At 42.2% G+C, this 20913-nt stretch overlaps 1 protein-coding gene and 1 long non-coding RNA gene across 12 annotated transcripts in view; one reads left to right on the top strand and one right to left on the bottom strand.

Annotated features, from left to right (window-relative positions):
* Positions 1 to 3869: 3869 nt before the first annotated feature.
* LOC140848874 (uncharacterized) lies at positions 3870 to 7575 on the bottom strand. Its single transcript, XR_012130129.1, has 3 exons — positions 7461 to 7575; positions 7000 to 7292; positions 3870 to 4748 (listed from the first exon to the last, which is right to left on the bottom strand). It is a non-coding gene; the product is annotated as an uncharacterized lncRNA (long non-coding RNA).
* Positions 7479 to 20913, top strand: part of TRIT1 (tRNA isopentenyltransferase 1) — a 79535-nt gene continuing 66100 nt past the window's right edge. For 5 of the 11 annotated variants that reach the window (XM_073233686.1, XM_073233694.1, XM_073233693.1 and 2 more), the window contains exon 1: positions 7479 to 7795. In XM_073233686.1, the coding sequence (XP_073089787.1) occupies positions 7622 to 7795 (174 nt within the window). In that variant the 5' untranslated portion in view covers positions 7479 to 7621. Of the gene's footprint in view, positions 7796 to 7904; positions 7925 to 20913 lie in introns of those variants that run through there. The other 6 variants (XM_073233688.1, XM_073233692.1, XM_073233696.1 and 3 more) reach the window with 6 other exon arrangements.

Raw genomic sequence — 20913 nt, 5'->3', positions numbered from 1 at the left:
TCGGAGTGGGGGTACCTTATGCAAACTGAGCCCCCTGAACCAAGGAAAACTATTTCAGGGTAGCCCCAAGTGATCCACAGGGTTGCATTTTTCTAACCATGTTGCTAACCTGGTCATTCCACTTTGGGTTCCTGAAATGCCATTTCAGACACATCTATACAATGTAGGCCCAGTACTTGGTGTACTTGGTGAACATGAAATTCTCTTGTGAATTGCAAAGAGTACTGAATTTGTACTTCAGAAGGCTTGAAATCCTAGTTCTACCACGTACTTGTTCTGTGCCTTTTGGTTTTGCCTGTCTGAGCCCTAGTTTCCTTATCTGTAAAATGGGGACACATGCTACTTCAAGGGATTTTTGGCAGGTATTAAATGAAGTAGTGGACTTTAAACCACTTTCTGAACTATAAAGCGTTATATTCTTTAGGGTGCTATTTTTCTTACCTTAGTGGTCTGATGACCCTTTGCAGGATGCCTTTTTTGAAATTCTTTTGAGAATTTGCGATATACTGTGATTTTTTTTCTTTCTGCCTCAGTGAACGAGAGAAAATGAGGCTCCCTTTCCCTCCTATAGTTCTCATAATCTTGCCGTAAATGCAAGGGATAGAATTATAATAATAGCTGTGCCTGACAGAGGACTGCCTGTGTCTAAGCCCTCTGTTTCTGAGTTTGCTTCCTGGCCTCAGAGAACCTCAGTGGAAGTTTGAAAACTGCTTCCTCCTACATATCATGCCTTGTGCCAGCGCTCCAGGAGAGAAACTGAGGTTCTAAGGGTGAAACAAAACTGCCCGAGGTTACACACATAGCTAGGAAGTAAATGAGTTGGGATTTAACCCAGCTCTTCCTATCTCCACAGCCAGAGGTCTTAACACTGCATAATAACGATCAGCTTGTTTTGTTAGCATTGGTTGTGTGGAGGAGGTAAACATGGCATTCCATCACTTAACTGTTTGTTGGGACGGTCTCTACTTGGGGCCATTGCGCCTGCCACTCCTGAGATGAAGTGGAACAAATGTTCCATGACCAGCCACTCTGCTGCATTTGAGGGCTGGGTGGGTTAGTCTTGCCCCAGAGAGGCCCGTTCTGGGACTGTGAAAGGAAAACAGTTGCTGTTCAGAAAGGTCATAGGCATTGTGGTGAGAAAAAGCCACTTTGCCTCAGTTAATCCTGCGGTATAACTGGGACCTGCGTGGATATTGCCTGCCTGCTCTCCTACAGAGCCTGAGTAAAGTCACAATACTACTATAAATTCCGCAATTTACAAAGTGACCTTCATCTGAGCCTGGTTAAGTAGGCAATATCTGCCAAATGGTCCTGGAGTCCATAGAGGTTTCTTCCTCAAGGTCACATAACAAAATCAGAATCCCAAACCCAGTCCACTGCCAGGTAAACTTCCACTTGACTCCTACTACCCCTAGGTCACCAAATCCAGTTCATAAGTAGCTGTTTGATAAAAAGAGACTTACATTACTTTTTTCTTAAAACGCCACTTCCCACTTTAAGTTATAGTCACTCTATTCCTTGGGTATTCATCCTTTTTTGAGGCCATTTGTCAAGAGACTAATTTATACTTCTCTCGTTATACTAGACATTGAACGAATCTTGGGCTCTCCATAATATGGTAGGGATTCCTTGGTACATGAACTGTTCACACATCTTAATTCTCACAGTAAGCTGGAGAGAACAGGGTGGTGGTGTCAGCCCCTTTTCCCAGATGAGCACACTGAAACTCAGAAATTTAAGTCATTTGTCTAAGCCCACACAACTAGTACCAGCTGCCTGAGTCCAAGCTTCAGCTTTGAGCTGACTGCTGAGAAAGGAGTGGGAATAAAGCCATCTCCTGGGGGGGAAGGGAGGGTGTTTCTGGAATGTGAAGTATTTTAAGCTCCTTCCTAGCTTGTTTTTTTACAGACTCCTACCTCTTATCTTTGTCTGAAAATAGCTAGGAGTTTATTCTTGGATTTTGGAGACAATTTCTGCAAATTAGGTCTGTCTCTGAATAATATACCTTGGCACTGTGTGCCCAATTCAGGGACATAGACATAGACAATAAGGGGCGGCTCAGAAGACATGTGGTGTAGAAAATAAAGGTAATTCTCTCTATTAGACAAAGGCAAAAGTGTGTGCTTCATACCTGCCCTAATTGATAGGTATTTTGGAGGCCTGAGATAGGTTGAACTATCTTAAATGTGCAATTTGTCCAAAGTGCCCCTAGGATCAGGATATTCCAGGATACTCACTTTAGGAGAAGGAGAGGGGTATGGGGATGGCTTTGTTGATCCTGGAAGATGATAGGAGGGAGAGGTTCTTTCTAAGGATTAGATAACCAGCTGGGAGATGATTGATGACTGGGTAACTGGGGAGGGGTGAAGGGGAGATGTCTGAATGTGTCAGCAAAGTTTCATGGAGCTGTGGGCATTTCTACTTTAAGCCCGTGGGCAGTTGTTAATGTCTTTATTTGAACAGCTACCAAAGGAATCAACTGTATTAATGTTACTATTCTTTCTGTGAGGAAATGTAAATATATCCTTAAAGTCTCTAATCAGGTGAGTTATTAAATACTTAGATTCAGTGCTATGGGTCCAGCAGGTACCCAGGAAGTGTTGGATCACCTTTACACTTGTGGGAAGCAGTATGATTAAGTGGTCTCCCACACCCAGCTGATCTCAGTTCCAGGTCTGGCCCTGTATTTCCCAGCTGTGTGATTTGGGGCAAATTATTAATCTCTCCCAGCCATGGTTTCCTCATCTGTAAAACAGGTACAAATAATAGCACCTACTTCATTGGGTTGTGAGCAATAGCAAGTGCTCAGTAAATGATTAGATGTTATTTAAGCCATTTAACAAGCCACACCTAGAATACAGATTAGTCATATTTGAAAGGTGATAGAAGGGAGTGGTAAAATAAGAAACTTCCCAGGAGTACTTAAAGGAATCTGGAATGTACATATTGATGTCCCAAGAGGCAGTAAATCAAGAAAGGAGTAGACACAGTTTTGGGAGACTGAGATAGGCAGAGGAGGAATGGAGGGTCCAGACCTAAGCCTCTGACTGATACACAGCATCCCATGACCCATGGCTGGCAGGAGCTGTGAATCTGTGATGCTGTTGCATATATGGCCCCTCATTTGTCCTTACTTGGCACTGTGGTGTCTTCAAAATGAACTGGAGTCAACTGACTCCATTCATTCATCAGTCTCTAATGCTTACTTTGTTCAGGCAGTGATTCTTAAACCTGAGTATGTCTAAAGAATCTATCCACCCCCAAGACCCTGAGGCAGTTGGTCAGGGCCAGGAATCTACATTGCTGACAAGAAAGCAGTGAGATGGAATCCTGAGGTCACACTTAGAAAAGCATTGGAAGAAGGGGTTGGAGCCAGGTCCTGTGGAGATACAAAATTATTCACGGAAGGTGGTATAGATGTATAGTATACTGGCTAAGAACAGGGACTTGGGGTTACTACATGTGTAATGTTGGGCAAAATCGCCCAATCTCCCTGAATCCTAGAAGTCTCCTTTTCTAACTGGATCGAATATTAACCTCATAGGACTGTTGTGAAGATTAAATAAATTATACGTAAAGCACTTAAAACAGTGCCTGTCACATAGTAAGAGCTATGACATAGGAAGCTATGGTTCCTTAAGGAAGTTTCTGAGCATGCAAACATGATCACACAATAAGGCAATCTATGTCTCAGACAAGGGCCACAGCCTCAAAAGGGGAAAAGAGCCCTTTGGAGTCATCAAGAAAGTTCTTGTTGGTGATACTGTGACTAACTGGAACGAGAACTACCAGGGGTGAAGAGGAGAGAGGTAAGAGAATATCTTTGGGGGAGAGGGGATTGGGAAGGTTGCATGGAATCTAGGAAAAGGGGAGAAATCTTACTGGCTGGGTGTTCTCATTTTTACAAAATGAGGGGTTGCACTAGATTTCTAAGAGGATACTTTCAATAGCAAACATCCTCTATGATTCTTTGAAATAGGGAAGCCAGGGAAAGAAACTGATTGTGGTTTGGGACACAATGAGATTGAGGTGATATGGTCATTCAAAATAGAGCACCCAACAGGAAGTTGAAAATGTGACACAGAGGGGTTTGACATGAAGATACAGGTTTGAGACTCATCAGGAAAGAAGATGATGAAGGCCCCAAATGCCAAGTCATGAGAAAAGGACCAGAGAAGTAGAGGAGAGGGCTTGAAAGAGTCATGACATTCAAACAGGAAAGGACCTCTGACGGCTCTGCATCTTTCCCCTTCTGCACCTTCCTCACTCTGATTTCTTAGCCTTCGGGCATCCCCTGTGGGCAGGCAGGCTCTCCGAGAGGTGAGGGCTGAAAGTGAGTTTCTTGCTGACACCTTTGTTAGGGAATTCTGCCCTCCAGAACTAGATCTTGCCAATTTCTCATGGCAGCCCCAGGAAACGAAAACAGGCACCAAGTTCACCATGATCTACTCCTGCGGGGAATATTTTTTATTTGGTGTACCAAATTAATATGGGGGTCAGGCTGCAGAGGCACCTTGGGTTGTTCCCAAAAGCTGGTGTTTGTCTTTGACCTGACTTTGCTCTCTCACCTTGGGAACAGATACTTCAGGCCTCCCATGACACGTTCCTCCTGGTGTCCTGACTGTCACAGCATCCTCTAGCATTCCATCTTCAATGAGCTTTCTGGATGCTTCATTCTGAATAACCCTTCCACGCTTATGGCTTCACCTTTGGCTTTCTCCCTATGCTTCTTCCTTTTTCTAAAACATCTTTAAGTAAGTTATTTAAAAATACAGAGCTTAGGAAATAATATAATAAACACTAATGTGTCATCACCCAGATTGCCCTTCTACTTTTCTGCACGTCTCCCTTTCTCCTTTTCTGCCATGTTCCCATGCTCACCCCACCCCATGTACTGCTCTCAATTTCCTGAAGAAGGTGAGGTACCCTGCCTAGGGTACAACACACACTGGGGGTAACAATTAGGTGGCTGGCTCTGGACTTTGAGAAGGACAGGCAAAGAATTATTACTCTCTAAGTAATTTGAGAATCCTAGTACCTCATTCCTGCATTTTAGATATGCTCCTACAGACTGAAACTGTCCCAGCATTTCGGCCTTTTAAACTACAAATTCTTTACACAAAATAATCTTATAAGCAGTATTTGAGATGGGCTTCTGCATCCTTTACCTCTCGATATACACAGACACTTGAAATGAGAGACTCCCTTTCCTCTCAAGCTATCTTTTAGAATAGATTGAACTACTTTTCCATCTGGCCTCATGGAAGGGGAAGAAGGGGTCAGCACTGATACCTGGGCATGACTACAGACAGCTTTCAGGACTCCCTTTTGTCTCCTTACTACTTTGCAAAGCTTCCCTTTAGAGGGTTTATGTTGTTTTTTTAGAAATACTTATTAACTCTCAGTCATAGACTTCAATTTCTGAATTTTCCCTTGAACTTAATCTCCAATTAGGATTTCAAGTTACAGACTATCTCACAGGAACTATTCCTAGTATAATTTAGAGTTCAGAAGATCACTGGGGAGACAAACAGAGGTACAAATAATATAGCCTATAGGTATTAAAAAAAATATGTTCCCATTCTCTTTTGGTAGGACTGTAAAATTACAATGAATGGAAATGATACGATGGTTTTCTCACTTCTCATTTGTTTTGAACCATGGGCTCCATTCTGATTTAGGAGTCTTTCCTGCTCATCTTTTCAGTGATAATCTCCCCATGGTCTACAGGATCCCTGTTCTCTATGTTTCTATAGCAACAGTCCCGTGTTGCTTGGCTAGAAGCAATTTTCTGCTGCTGTGGTGAAGCTCCATTTTTTCATTCCTTTCTCCCAGTTGCCTTGGTAACCAGCCTCTCCCTCTTCTAGTCTCTCAGTGGTAAATTCCACTCCCCTCTTTTTTCTCTCTCTAGTAACGGTCACCTGGTTATGACTTGGATGGTGCTTTCCCATCTGTGAGTGGGCATACTCTGTCTTGGTCAGATTGTCATCATGAAATTAACCTTCTTTTTGCTTTATTTGCATCATTTCTCTGGCCTGCCATCTTTCTGGTGGTTGTCATGGTAACCGTACCCTCTGAAAGTCTCCAGGCAAAAAGCTCTACAGTTAACAACCATCATGTGAGAGTGTCTGCCAGTATGTGGCCACACATCTTGATTTTAAAGCCAGCCCCAGGTGGGTACCACAAATTGGAGAGAACAAGGCTTTTGATCAAAGCAGCTGGATTGAGAAAAGGAGGTAGGGGGACACCCTAGGACCTGGTGTTCTCCACACAATATATATAGCTACAAGGTTTAGGCTGGATCTGTAGGAGTGGCTATTATGCCAATGGTAATCCAAGTGCTTGAGAAATGTATTGGGAGTTATTCCAGGAAGGCCTACCATGTGCTCTAAACTTCCAGGGGTGATTCCCTGGCCCAAGGAATCCTGACGATATGACCTGAGAGCTAGGCAGAGCCAAATAATCTCAGGGAGAAAGCAATCAACTAATGTTTAAACTGGCTAACAGGAGGTTAGTAGAATAGGTGTTTAGGCACTTTTACAAATTATTGAAAATTTCTCTGCTCTTAAACTGCTGCTCTTACGTATTTAACGAAGCAGATGGGGCATTACCACTATAATACAAAATATTCAACAAATGATGGTTGTTATGTGCCAAGGCACCGCAGCAGGCACTTTTCAGACAGCACTTCATTTCCTCCTTCTGGCAATACTGAGATATATTTAACGATAAGAAACTGAGGCTAAGAGGTGAGGTAAATTGCGTGGGGTCATGCAGCAGCTAGTACGTGACAGAGCTGGGATTTGAACCCAGGTGCATCTGATTCCAAAGCCCTTTCTTAAAGGTTCTGGTGTCTCCTGAATTCCAGTCCTCTCTAGCCCTGATTTTCCCTACCCCCACTTTAATCTGAGGGTTGCTACTAGTTTATTCTTTCTGCCTTATTTTTCCTCTTTTTTTTTTTTGTGAGCTGTTTATTTGCTTGTTTTTCTCTGTACTCACCCCATCTCTTGCATCCTTTCGCTAAGGAGATAGAAAATTTCGTCTTGCCTTCTGATTGTGTCTGAATATGCATGTGAAATGAAAACTTCGGAGCAGCTGTCCTTGCCTAAGAACTGGGCAGTTCTGATCCTGGAGAACGCCATGCCTCTGAGCTCACTGACTCCAGCCCCAGATAGACAAGCCATCCTCCTCTCCATTGAACAATTACTGGTATTCCGTAGCAGGTACTGTGCTAGGCACTGGAGATACAGCAATGACCTAGGCAGAATCTATTCCTTGCCTGTTTGGAATAGCTGGAGTAGAAGACAGAGGATAGACAAGAGGTCAACATACAATTTTATATTGTAATTGGTGCTATGAAAAGAACTGGGTGCCGTGAAGGAAGAATAATAATGATAGATCTATTTTAAATAGGATTGCCATCCCACACATAAGAAAAGAAATTGCTGAGGTTCTAATACCATCTAGTTGATGATAGCAGTCATGTTGGGCGCCTCTCAATCTTGGGGATCTTGGGTCCTGCCGCCCCTTAGTCCCCCCACCACCGAGCCCTAGGTCCGCGCAGGCGCATAGTAGGTTGCCATGGGGACAGCTGTCCTGCGCAAGCGCAGATGTCTTCAAGATGGCGGCCGTAGCTGCCGCGCGGGCTGTTACTGTTGGTCCTGGACTCCGCGGCCTGCAACGGACGCTGCCTCTTGTGGTGATTCTCGGGGCCACGGGCACCGGCAAATCCACCCTGGCATTACAGCTAGGCCAGCGGCTCGGTGGCGAGATCGTCAGCGCTGACTCCATGCAGGTATGACACTGCGACTGGCCTCCGGCCTGTGAAAGTCGGGGATCGCGTGCGGCCTCTGGCCGAGTGGATGGATACCCTGTCGCATGCTGGTAGTGGGTGAACCTCGGAGCTTGTGGACGGAAGGCGTAGGTAAAGGGAATCTATAATTATTAGTAGCTCACCATATGTCAGACGTAGTGCCAGGTGTGTCACTTGCATCATCTTCGACGTTACTGTTGGTAGGTACTATTACTGTTTCCATTTACGGATGAAGGATTTCACCTAGGAAGGCGAAAGGAGTTTCTTCGTGTTACCTAGCGAATAAGTGGAGGAGATGGTATTTGAAACCTACAAGGTTGATATATTGGCGTCCAATAAATACTTCTTGAATGAAAATAATTGCAGAACTTTTGCTATTTAGAGGGTTCAGCAACACTGGGATTACCTTCTGTGAGTGTCTGTTGAGGGAATGGACCAGGGTGGATAGTAAGGAGACCTGGATCCTAGTCCTGAGTCAGCCACGTAACCCTAACAATGTCGTTTTTGGGAGAGTTATTTTATTTATTTGTAAAATGAAGAAAAATGATACCTACCTCACAGGCTCTGGTGCTTAATAAGAGAGAGATCATGAGGGTTAGAATGAAGAGCAAGGTGGCTATACCTGAAGGTAAATGCTTGTTGAAGCTGAGATTTTTAACATCCTGGCTGATAGGAGTCACAGGCTTTGTCCTTGAGCCAGAGGGAAACCCGGAAGAAGTATATTACACATCGCATCTGGGAGCATTTGTGTTTGGATTGAGAGTGGGTGACATTTGGGTAAATCTCTGATGGAAGAATTATTGCAAACGCTATTTGTTGAAGAGAATTTACAGCTGATGAGTTTTAAAGAGTAAATGAAAAAATGTCTGGTCCTCAATCTAGCACCTGATGGGTACTCAGCAAGGAGGGGCAGTCCTGGTCCCCACCGAACCCCGTAAACCTCTGGGCATGGTTTCTACCTTCATTAGTTTATTCAGAGTAACATGACAATACATATATGAAACGGTCTGGGTAATTCAATAAATATTTATTCTTAACCTCTAGTTTGTGGCAGCTCTGGGAGAGAGACTTGAGCTCAAATTCCAGCCCCATCTTTTCTAAGATAGGCAATTTCAGACAAACTTCCTTGTGCCTTTGTTTCTTCTTCTGTAAAATAGGAAGAATAATATCAATAACAACATTACTGTGATGATCAAATGATATAAAGTATGTAAAACACTTAAAACAATATATAGCACATAATGCCGAAAATATGGTAGGTGCTGTTTTCTGCAAGGCCTTTTGGAGAGACAAGATCATAATCCCTGTCCTCAAGGAGTTTTAGTCCAGCTAAACATGAAACAGCAGAGTTAAAAAGTGTTTGAACTGAGATATTTAAAGATGCTTCTGCAAGATGGACAGGGTGGGGAGGGGAGGGGCTATTTTAGATTTTATGATAAACCCTAGAATTTCTGTGAAGGTAGAAATCAATGAAGGCTGATATTATAGTTGTGAAAAGCTCTCGGAAAAAGGACTTGAAATATAAGTGAAGTTTGGATAGATAAGAAATAAGATATAGATAAGATACAGATAAAACATAAGAAAAGGCATTATGTCGAAGGAACATGAGTGAAGATTTAGAAGGTGAAATGGGCATAGTGTGTATGTAGGACAGTGAAGAGAGACTCTTCAATAGGTATCGTGGAGGTATTGTGGATAATTGTGGAATGGGGGATGAATACCGTGATGAAGGCAGTATGTGAGACTTATTCATGAGCAGAATGCATGATGAATTAGATTTGGGGCTGGGTGGGAGAGACATATAAAAAAATCCAAGTATGATTGTGGGTAAAATTGTAATATTTCCAGAATATCTCGCCTGGCTTTAGTGCATCTGCATATCAGTAGGCGTTCAGAGGTGGAGAGAAGTATGGCTTTAGTGTATTTGCATTATGTGGAGGGAGTTCATTTCCATATCAGTGGGTAATTACCTGGGCCACGGAGGGCTTATCTGTGCCTGAGAGGTGAGAGGGAGGGCTGGTTTTGCTTCTGCTGGAGCAGGAGAAAGAAGCCGCCCCAGAGTGCAGTTTGTGAGCAATAAACAGATTTAAACTTTATTTCTCCCTTTGACTGATTTCGGTTTTTCGAGGTATTTTTCCCCGGGATTTCCTTTCCCCAGACTTATAATGGTATAATAACAGGTCTTTGGCCTGATACTTCAGAGACTTGAGTAGTATGGGTTTCATTAAGATGAAGTGACACCTATAATATCTAAGGTCCATTCCAGTCTTAATGTTCTATAATTTATATAATCTTGGTTTGGTGTGGTGTTAGTAGGAATGGAGGGGAAGAGAAAGTTGTAACATTTTGAAGGTACCACATTATAGTGAATTGGTCTCTGATGGGGAAGAGAATAGTGCACACAATGTGATTTAGGATTCTGGTTTGTGTGCCTGGGAGACAATGGTTGTAAGTCCGGGGAGAGGAAATCCCAGGGGAAAATACCTCTAAAACCGAAATCAGTCAAAGGGAGCAATAAAGTTTAAAATCTGTTTATTGCTTATAAACTGCAGTCCAGGGCCTTCTCTCTTTCCTGATCCAACAGAAGCAAAACCAGCTCTTTCCCTCACCTCTCAGGCACAGATAAGCCCTCCGTGGCCCAGGTAATTACCCATTGATATGGAGATGAGCTCTCCACCCCTGAGGAATGATGCAAATGCACTAAAGCCATACTTTTCTCCACCTCTGAATGCCTATTGATAGGCAGATGTACTAAAGCCAGGCGAGATATTCTGGAAATGTTACAATTTTACCCACAGTGGTGAACCTCAAGGAAGATTTGTTGGGGTACAAGTGGGAGTGGCAACGGGGTGTCCAAGGGGATCAGTGGGTAGGTGTCCAGTGTATGTGTGCAGAATGCAACAGGTATGAGTATGACCCTACTTCAGTACTCTTGGACTTGTTTCCTCTGCCTGGTGGAATCTCTTCTCCTACATAATCATTTGGCTCTCTTCTTCTTTCATTCAGGTTTTTACTCAGATGTCATTTTATTGAAGTCTTCTCTGACCATCATATTTAAAGTAACACATTGCTCCTTATTCCCCTCCGTTACCTACTCTTTGCTGTATACCAAACATAGTCCTTGTCAGGAGAGTATTCTCAATCATCTTAATTTTACATCTATTTTTAAGTAAGGTAGTGTGTTCTGCCAATGATGGTTGGATATAGTTCTGTAAGAGCTAGTACCCATTTCTCAGAAATGTTCTTTACTCATAGCTATGCACTTTAGGGTTGAGGTTGCTAGAGGTCTTGGTGGCTATAAAATAGGCTTTATCAGTGGGACATTTTGTGTCTTAATAGTGCTGATGCTATGGTAGATCCTTATTTTTTGATGAAATATTTGTTGACCTGCCTTATTAAAATAGCACATTTTGATACATTCAAACACTCAGGTTTTTCCTGTGGTTATAAGTAACTAGAATATGAAAATTAAATTTCTTTCATCTTTGGGATACCATGAGGATTAATTGATGTATGAAAAAGAACTTGAAGATAATTGAGCTTTCTGAACTGGCTGTAGGTTGTGTTTAATTTTGATTATACTGTGAATATTCACAACATTTCCTCTTGGTTCCCATTGGAAAACCTTTGATTTTACTTTTGGGTACGAATAATGAAATAAAGTCTCTGCCTCATTCACTGTGGGTATATAAAATTCTTTATTTCTATCTTACCTCACCACATGTCCCTGTTAGGGTAGTGCTGCTTCACTTGATTTTTAGCCAATGGAAGGAAATTATGTTTTTCAGTAACCTGAGGTTGATTCAATTTTTGGTAAGCAAAATGACATTCTTAATGTTTGATCACCAGCTCCTTTAAAGAGCATTTTCAGTTTGAAGAAAATCCACAAGCAGAATAATAATAATAACTCAAATTTATATAGCACTGTTTATAAAATGCTTACAAACGTTTTTTTATCCCACATTAACCTTGTAAGGTAGGTAGTGTTATCATTTCACAGATAAGAAAACAGGCCAAGGTCATAGTGAGCAGGGTACCTGGAGTTGAGCATAGGTGTCTACTTTGCTTGCCCAGTGCCGTCTCCACACAAAGCCATCCCCTTTAGGTGAGACAGGAACTCTGGGATTCAATCACTAGAGAGTATTTCTTAACTTGTATGCCACTCTTCTTTCATATGAGTGTCCTGTGTTTGGGTCAGGATATAAAATGTACTTTAGGATTCATATTGTGAATCATAGTGTGAATTCATAGTGATGTCTGTCAAGTGGAGTGTTGAGCTGAGTGGTGGCCATAGTGCATTGCCTAGGGAGATAAAACTTGCTACCACTAAGGGATATAATTTAATGTCAGTAATTTAATGATGCCAAAGATGTTTACTGGAACAAAGAAAGAGGAAACTTGGCCTTATGGAGAGCCTAAATAGAGCTTTAAACTCCTTTGGTTAACAACTAAACAAACCAAAAGGTGACCAAATAAAAGGTGTGATAATTAGAAATTACACTTTCAGGTTTCCAAGTTGACCTATTTGCATTTTAATAATCCTTTTGGAATGCTGTCTGGAATTTTGTATTTCTCAAGTGTACTAGTAACTTGAAAAGGATTGTGAAACACTTGTCTTAAATCATAAATTGTCTTGCACCTTGTACTTGTTTTATCAGCTCTTTGTCCTTCCTTTATTGTAAGGTCATTCCAAGGCAACCCCTGGATGAGAGCAGTTCCCACCCAGGTTAAGTTCTTGCTTTTGTAAACATTGCCTAAGTAAATGCTTTAAGTACTGACGTAGCTTCTTTGAGGCAAAACCACAGTGGAATATTAAGGGTAGTATGTCCAGGGTGATAATATTGTGCTGGAGCCTGGTAGAGAATGACTTAACTTCTGTAGTCATGTACCATCTGAAGGTTCTGCCTGGCTTTTGCCTTCCCCTCTTTGAGAAATGAGTGGGAAGTCAGAACTGCCCTTTGAGGGATTACTTGCTTAGGGACTCCTGCTGCGTTCTGCTGTGGATTTCTGAATGGCAGGTGTAACAAAAGTGAGAAACAATAATTGTGTTAATTTTCTGAGTTTTCCAAAGCTGAGTTTCACAAATTACAGGAACATAAATATTCTCAATCAGCAGTTGGAGTCTAAATTCAAGGAGGGACAGGTAATACAATCCCTGCTTTCCAGGATGGAAAAACTGAGGTACAGAAAGATTAAAGAGCAGACTAGAGATCACACTGCAAGACACTTGTACATCTAGGAATTGGATCTGGGTCTTCTAACTCATGTGTAGTGTCTGATATATTACAGGAAGATGATACTGAAGGTTTCTTTTCAGTCTTAAGTCTTTTTCTTGGTATATAAATTCAAGGTACAATGCATCGCCTTCCGTGACTGGATGAAACATTGTACTGCGACTGGATGAAACATTGTACTGAGAAACTTGAAGGCACTTGCCAAAAGATGTACAATGGCTGCTTGGAAATACAGACTACCAACTATGTGTCAAGAAAAAAATAAAGAGCTCTATTTGCATTTATAGGGAGGAAGTATCTCTAATCCTTTAGTTCTTAAAGTCCTGTGGTGAAGCAGTAGTCATACATGGGAGCATAGTTCCCTTTGTGTTTATCTTAAACTACAAGAGGAGAAGCAAATAATTTTTGGCAATCTGACTAGTAAGCAGGCCATGTGTCATCTAAGATTTGGAGTTCTGCGTTCTTTTTGTTTGCTTTGGGGTATAATTTAGGAGCAGTCTTTCTTAGCAAAGGACTGTTTGATAGTGCTCAAGGGAGATCTGGGATTCAGGGGGTAGGGATATGAGAGATGGGATAGTGGTTCACAGTGGCTTTACTAGGACATGAAATAAGTCATGAAAACCTGATAACCAGGAGAGATGGGGGCTACCTGGAGGCTGTTTGCCACAACTGACCGAGGCCATCTTTTAAAAAGACTAAGCCTAACAAGAGGGTGAGAAGTAATCTCAAGTTTTCTTACCTTAAAATCTATGTATGAGTTTTTAGGTCCCTCACCTCCATTGTTTGTGAGTTTAGTTTTCCTTTGGCTACATTATTAAGCTGGGGCGGGTTGCACATGTATATTCACTTTTTTACAGCTATGGAAGAACTTAGGAGTCATGTGTCCTATGTTATATAAGGAAAGAGAAATAGCTACTGGCCAAATGGGAAACCTCAGGAGACCGCAGATGGGGCTGGCAGATTCAGGTCTCTGAGGCTCAGGTGCTGCCCTGCTGCTTTGGGACATGGTGCAGGGTGTTGAAACAGCTCCACTTCAAAAAGGAATATATGTTTGAGGGGTAAAAGTTATTTGGGTTTTATTCAAAATCCAGAGGAATTCACCTTGGCGCTCTGCATGTACTTTAGTGTGGCTTACCTGAATTGGTTTTGGTTTCTTGTGTAGTTTATTGAATTATTTGATAAGTTTGAATCCGATCGGTGGCCTGCTTTTCTCTTTGCTCACCTTTGGGGCCCTGCTTCTGAGCTGGAGCTTTACTACTGCTTCTCCCTCATTGTGGCATCCAGAGTTCAAGCTCTTAACTACTGTACTATGAATAACAATAATAATGAAAATAATAGTTAATAATAACAAATACCTGGCACTGTTCTACAGGTTTGACATATATTATCTCATTGAATATCCTCAGCACAAGCATATAAAGTAGGCACTAGGCACCACCAATTACCTCACTCCTACCAAAAAATACTTTCTTGAATCCTCATCTCTGTGCTGTTCAGTTTTTTCCTCCACCTCCTCCTATTTATTTAACCATTCATCCTTTATCCTATCTTTTAGCTTTTTATCTCTTTACATTTTCTCTGGCAGAGGAGGAAGAATATTCCCATCAAAAGAACATAAGCAAAGTAAAGAAAGTAAAAATTCATGGTATGTTTTCAAGGAATGACCAGTAACTATCTGGCATGGAGGCTACTTGAGGGACAGTAGTGGGAAGTGAAACTGAAAATACAGACCCTGGGAATGAATTGTAGATGCCCTTGAGAGAGGCATGCCATGAAGTTTGGGGTTTTAAACATGGATAGTGATAGTAAATATATTTCATAAGGTAGCTGATGGCTGGGTGGAGACTGGGTTAGAGAGAGATTAAGGGTTTAGGATTCTGTTATATTTTAGCCTGTGTGAGGGGTGGAGTTGGGCTGTGACTGGGGAGAAGAAAGAGGTAACTCTTTTGGCATTTTGGAAACAGGACCAGTAGGGTTTTGGTTATTGAATGGGAAGCATTGTGAGGTGATGGAAAAGTCTTTTTGTGTTTGGATAAAAGGAGACATGCTTATTGAACAAGCCCAAATAACAAAAAAAAGTACCAAGGAAATACCACAAGTCTTAACCTCCGGAGATAAACAGTTTTAACATTTTGGTACACATCCTTCCAGCCCATTTATTCCTCCTTCCTGCCAGCCCTTGGTAATCACCATTCTACTTTCTATGTCAGTGATTTTGACTACTCTCAAGTACCTCATGTAAGTGGAATCATACAGTATTTGTCTTTTTTGTGACTGGTTTATTTCATTTAGCATAATGTCCTCAAGGTTTCTGCTTGTGTATGTGTTTTTGCATAAATTGATTCATACATTTCTTGCTGTTCTGTGTCCTGCTTTTTTTTTCTTAATATATTATGGATATCTTTACGTATTAATGTATGTAGCTTATATCAGTGGTCTCAGTCTGGGGTGATTTTGCCATTTGGCAACATACAGAGACGTTTTTGTTCTAACAACTTGGGAGGTGGGTTCTTTGGTAGAGGCCAGGAATTCTGCTAAACATGGTACTTTTGCATAACATAGCCCCTTCCAACAAAGAATTATCTGGTCCAAAGTATCAATATGTTGTACTGAGGTTGAGAAACCCTGTTCTGTATTATTATTTTAAAAATTTTGAGCCAAGATGGCGGCGTGAGTAGAGCAGTGGAAATCTCCTCCCAAAAACACATAGAGCTATGAAAATATAACAAAGAAAAATCTTCCTAAAATAGAGACCACAGGACACAGGACAACATCCAGACCACATCCACACCTGCAAGAACCCAGCGCCTTGTGAAGGGGGTAAGATACAAGCCCCAGCCCGGCGGGACCCGAGCGCCCCTCCCCCCGGCTCCCGGCGGGTGGAGAGAAACCGGAGCAGTTTTTTTTTTTTTGGCGAGCGCTTTTTGGAAGCCTTAGAGGGACGGGCCCCCGTTGCTGGGGAGGCAGGGTGGCGGGACCGGTGAGGAGGTGCCTGGGAACGGCGCCGGAGGACAAAGAATATCCCGCGTTTCTCCCTGCGAGACCTGGGGGCGGGTGCCTGAGACCGGTGCCTGAGGACGGAGGAGGTCGCGCGTTTTTCCCCTTTTTTTTTTTTCTCTTTTTGGCAAGCGCTTTTTGGAAGCCTTGAAGGGACGGGGACCCCAGTGCTAGGGAGGCACGGTGGCGGGACTGGTGAGCGGGTGGCTGGGACCGGCGCCTGAGGACAAAGAATATCCCCCGTTTTTCCCTGCGGGACCGGTGGGCGGGTGCCTGAGACCGGCACTTGAGGACAGAGGAAATCGCGCGTTTTTCCCCTTTTTTTTTCTCTTTTCTGCGAGTGCTTTTTGGAAGCCTAAAAGGGACAGGGACCCCGGTGCTAGGGAGGCAGGGCGGCGGGACTGGTGAGCGGGTGCCTGGGACCGGCACCTGAGGACAAAGAATATCCCGCATTTTTCCCTGTGGGACCGGTGGGTGGGTGCCTGAGACCAGCACCTGAGGACGGAAGAAATCGCGCGTTTTTCCCCTTTTTTTTTCTCTCTTTTTGCCAAGTGCTTTTTGGAAGCCTTGAAGGGACAGGGACCCCGGTGCTAGGGAGGCAGGGCGGCGGGACTGGTGAGCGGGTGCGTGGGACCAGTGCCTGAGGACCAAGAATATTGAGCGTTCCTTCCCTGCGGGACCGGTGGGTGGGTGCTTTTTGGAAGCCTTGAAAGGACAGGGACCCTGGTGCTAGGGAGACAGGGCAGCAGGACCAGTGCGCGGGTGCCTGGGACCGGCACCTGAGGAAAAAAAAAAAAATCGCGTGTTTTTTCTTTTTTTTTTCCTTTCTGTTCCCTCTCTCATTGTTGCTGTTGTTGTTTTGGTTTGGAGAGTGCTTTTTGGAAATCTTAAAGGGGCAGGACAGGTCACTTAGACCAGAAGCAGGGAATCTGGGGATCTCTGGACACTCTAACCCCCTGGGCAGCAGGGAGCACAGAGGCCCCTTACGGAGATAAATAGTCTCCTGGCTGCTCCCCCTCTAACGGGGCTCCACCATTTTGGAGGAACAGCCCCAGCCAGGCCAAGCCCACAGCAACAGTGGAGATAAACCCCAAAGCAACTGGGCAGGAAGCAGAAGCCCTGTCTGCACACAGCTGCCCAGCACAAGCCACTAGAGGTCGCTATTCTCCCAGGAAAAGGCTACAAACCAACAAGAAGGGAAGCTCTTCCAACGGTCACTTGTACCAGCTCTGCAGACTATCTCTATCACCATGAAAAGGCAAAACTACAGGCAGACAAAGATCACAGAGACAACACCTGAGAAGGAGACAGACCTAACTAGTCCTCCTGAAAAAGAATTCAAAATAAAAATCATGAACATGCTGACAGAGATGCAGAAAAAAATGCAAGAGCAATGGGATGAGATGCAGAGAAAAATGCAAGAGCAGTGGGATGAGATGCAGAGAAAAATGCAAGAGCAGTGGGATGAAGTCCGGAAGGAGATCACAGATGTCAGGAAAGAGATCACAGAAGTGAAACAATCCCTGGAAGGATTTATAAGCAGAATGGATAAGATGCAAGAGGCCATTGAAGGAATAGAAGCCAGAGAACAGGAACGTATAGAAGCTGACATAGAGAGAGATAAAAGGATCTCCAGGAATGAAACAACACTAAGAGAAATATGTGACCAATACAAAAGGAAAAACATTCGTATTATAGGGATACCAGAAGAGGAAGAAAGAGGAAAAGGGATAGAAAGTGTCTTTGAAGAAATAATTGCTGAAAACTTCCCCAAACTGGGGGAGGAAATAATCGAACAGACCATGGAATTATACAGAACCCCCAACAGAAAGGATCCAAGGAGGACAACACCAAGACACATAATAATTAAAATGGCAAGGATCAAGGACAAGGAAAGAGTTTTAAAGGCAGCTAGAGAGAAAAAGGTCACCTATAAAGGAAAACCAATCAGGCTAACATCAGACTTCTCAACAGAAACCCTACAGGCCAGAAGAGAATGGCATGATATACTTAATGCAATGAAACAGAAGGGCCTTGAACCAAGGATACTGTATCCAGCACGACTATCATTTAAATATGATGGTGGGATCAAACAATTCCCAGACAAGCAAAAGCTGAGGGAATTTGCTTCCCACAAACCACCTCTACAGGGCATCCTACAGGGACTGCTCTAGGTGGGAGCACCCCTAAAAAGAGCACAGAACAAAACACACAACATATGAAGAAGGGAGGAGGAGGAATAAGAAGGGAGAGAAGAAAAGACTCTCCAGACAGTGTATATAACAGCTCAATAAGCGAGCTAAGTTAGGCAGTAAGATACTAAAGAAGCTAACCTTGAACCTTTGGTAACCACGAATCTAAAGCCTGCAATGGCAATAAGTACATATCTTTCAATAGTCACCCTAAATGTAAATGGACTTAATGCACCAATCAAAAGACATAGAGTAATAGAATGGATAAAAAAGCAAGACCCATCTATATGCTGCTTACAAGAAACTCACCTTAAACCCAAAGATAAGCATAGACTAAAAGTCAAGGGATGGAAAAACATATTTCAGGCAAACAACAGTGAGAAGAAAGCAGGGGTTGCAGTACTAATATCAGACAAAATAGACTTCAAAACAAAGAAAGTAACAAGAGATAAAGAAGGCCACTACATAATGATAAAGGGCTTAGTCCAACAAGAGGATATAACCATTCTAAATATATATGCACCCAATACAGGAGCACCAGCATATGTGAAGCAAATACTAACAGAACTAAAGAGGGAAATAGACTGCAATGCATTCATTGTAGGAGACTTCAACACACCACTCACCCCAAAGGATAGATCCACCGGGCAGAAAATAAGTAAAGACACACAGGCACTGAACAACACACTAGAACAGATGGACCTAATAGACATCTATAGAACTTTACATCCAAAAGCAACAGGATATACATTCTTCTCAAGTGCACATGGAACATTCTCCAGAATAGACCACATACTAGCTCACAAAAAGAGCCTCAGTAAATTCCACAATATTGAAATTCTACCAACCAATTTTTCAGACCACAAAGGTATGAAAGTAGAAATAAATTCTACAAAGAAAACAAAAAGGCTCACAAACACATGGAGGCTTAACAACATGCTACTAAATAATCAATGGATCAATGAACAAATCAAAATAGAGATCAAGGAATATATAGAAACAAATGACAACAACAACACTAAGCCCCAACTTCTGTGGGATGCAGCAAAAGCAGTCTTAAGAGGAAAGTATATAGCAATCCAGGCACACTTGAAGAAGGAAGAACAATCCCAAATGAATAGTCTAACATCACAATTATTAAAACTGGAAAAAGAAGAACAAATGAGGCCTAAAGTCAGCAGAAGGAGGGACATAATAAAGATCAGAGAAGAAATAAACAAAATTGAGAAGAATAAAACAATAGCAAAAATCAACGAAACCAAGAGCTGGTTCTTTGAGAAAATAAACAAAATAGATAAGCCTCTAGCCCAACTTATTAAGAGAAAAAGAGAGTCAACACAAATCAACATAATCAGAAATGAGAATGGAAAAATCACGACAGACTCCACAGAAATACAAAGAATTATTAAAGACTACTATGAAAACCTATATGCCAACAAGCTGGAAAACCTAGAAGAAATGGACAACTTCCTAGAAAAATACAACCTCCCAAGACTGACCAAGGAAGAAACACAAAAGTTAAACAAACCAATTACAAGCAAAGAAATTGAAACAGTAATCAAAAAACTACCCAAGAACAAAACCCCGGGGCCGGACGGATTTACCTCGGAATTTTATCAGACACACAGAGAAGACATAATACCCATTCTCCTTAAAGTGTTCCACAAAATAGAAGAAGAGGGAATACTCCCAAACTCATTCTATGAAGCCAACATCACCCTAATACCAAAACCAGGCAAAGACCCCACCAAAAAAGAAAATTACAGACCAATATCCCTGATGAACGTAGATGCAAAAATACTCAATAAAATATTAGCAAACAGAATTCAACAGTATATCAAAAGGATCATACACCATGACCAAGTGGGGTTCATCCCAGGGATGCAAGGATGGTACAACATTCGAAAATCCATCAACATCATCCACCACATCAACAAAAAGAAAGACAAAAACCACATGATCATCTCCATAGATGCTGAAAAAGCATTTGACAAAATTCAACATCCATTCATGATAAAAACTCTCAGCAAAATGGGAATAGAGGGCAAGTACCTCAACATAATAAAGGCCATATATGATAAACCCACAGCCAGCATTATACTGAACAGCGAGAAGCTGAAAGCATTTCCACTGAGATCGGGAACCAGACAGGGATGCCCACTCTCCCCACTGTTATTTAACATAGTACTGGAGGTCCTAGCCACGGCAATCAGACAAAACAAAGAAATACAAGGAATCCAGATTGGTAAAGAAGAAGTTAAACTGTCACTATTTGCAGATGATATGATACTGTACATAAAAAACCCTAAAGACTCCACTCCAAAACTACTAGAACTGATATCGGAATACAGCAAAGTTGCAGGATACAAAATCAACACACAGAAATCTGTAGCTTTCCTATACACTAACAACGAATCAATAGAAAGAGAAATCAGGAAAACAATTCCATTCACCATTGCATCAAAAAGAATAAAATACCTAGGAATAAACCTAACCAAGGAAGTGAAAGACTTATACTCTGAAAACTACAAGTCACTCTTAAGAGAAATTAAAGGGGACACTAATAAATGGAAACTCATCCCATGCTCATGGCTAGGAAGAATTAATATCGTCAAAATGGCCATCCTGCCGAAAGCAATATACAAATTTGATGCAATCCCTCTCAAATTACCAGCAA

The sequence above is a fragment of the Manis javanica genome, chromosome 4 (assembly GCF_040802235.1).
Source record: "Manis javanica isolate MJ-LG chromosome 4, MJ_LKY, whole genome shotgun sequence".
NCBI lineage: Eukaryota > Metazoa > Chordata > Mammalia > Pholidota > Manidae > Manis > Manis javanica.
This window is presented reverse-complemented; position numbering and strand designations above follow the sequence as displayed.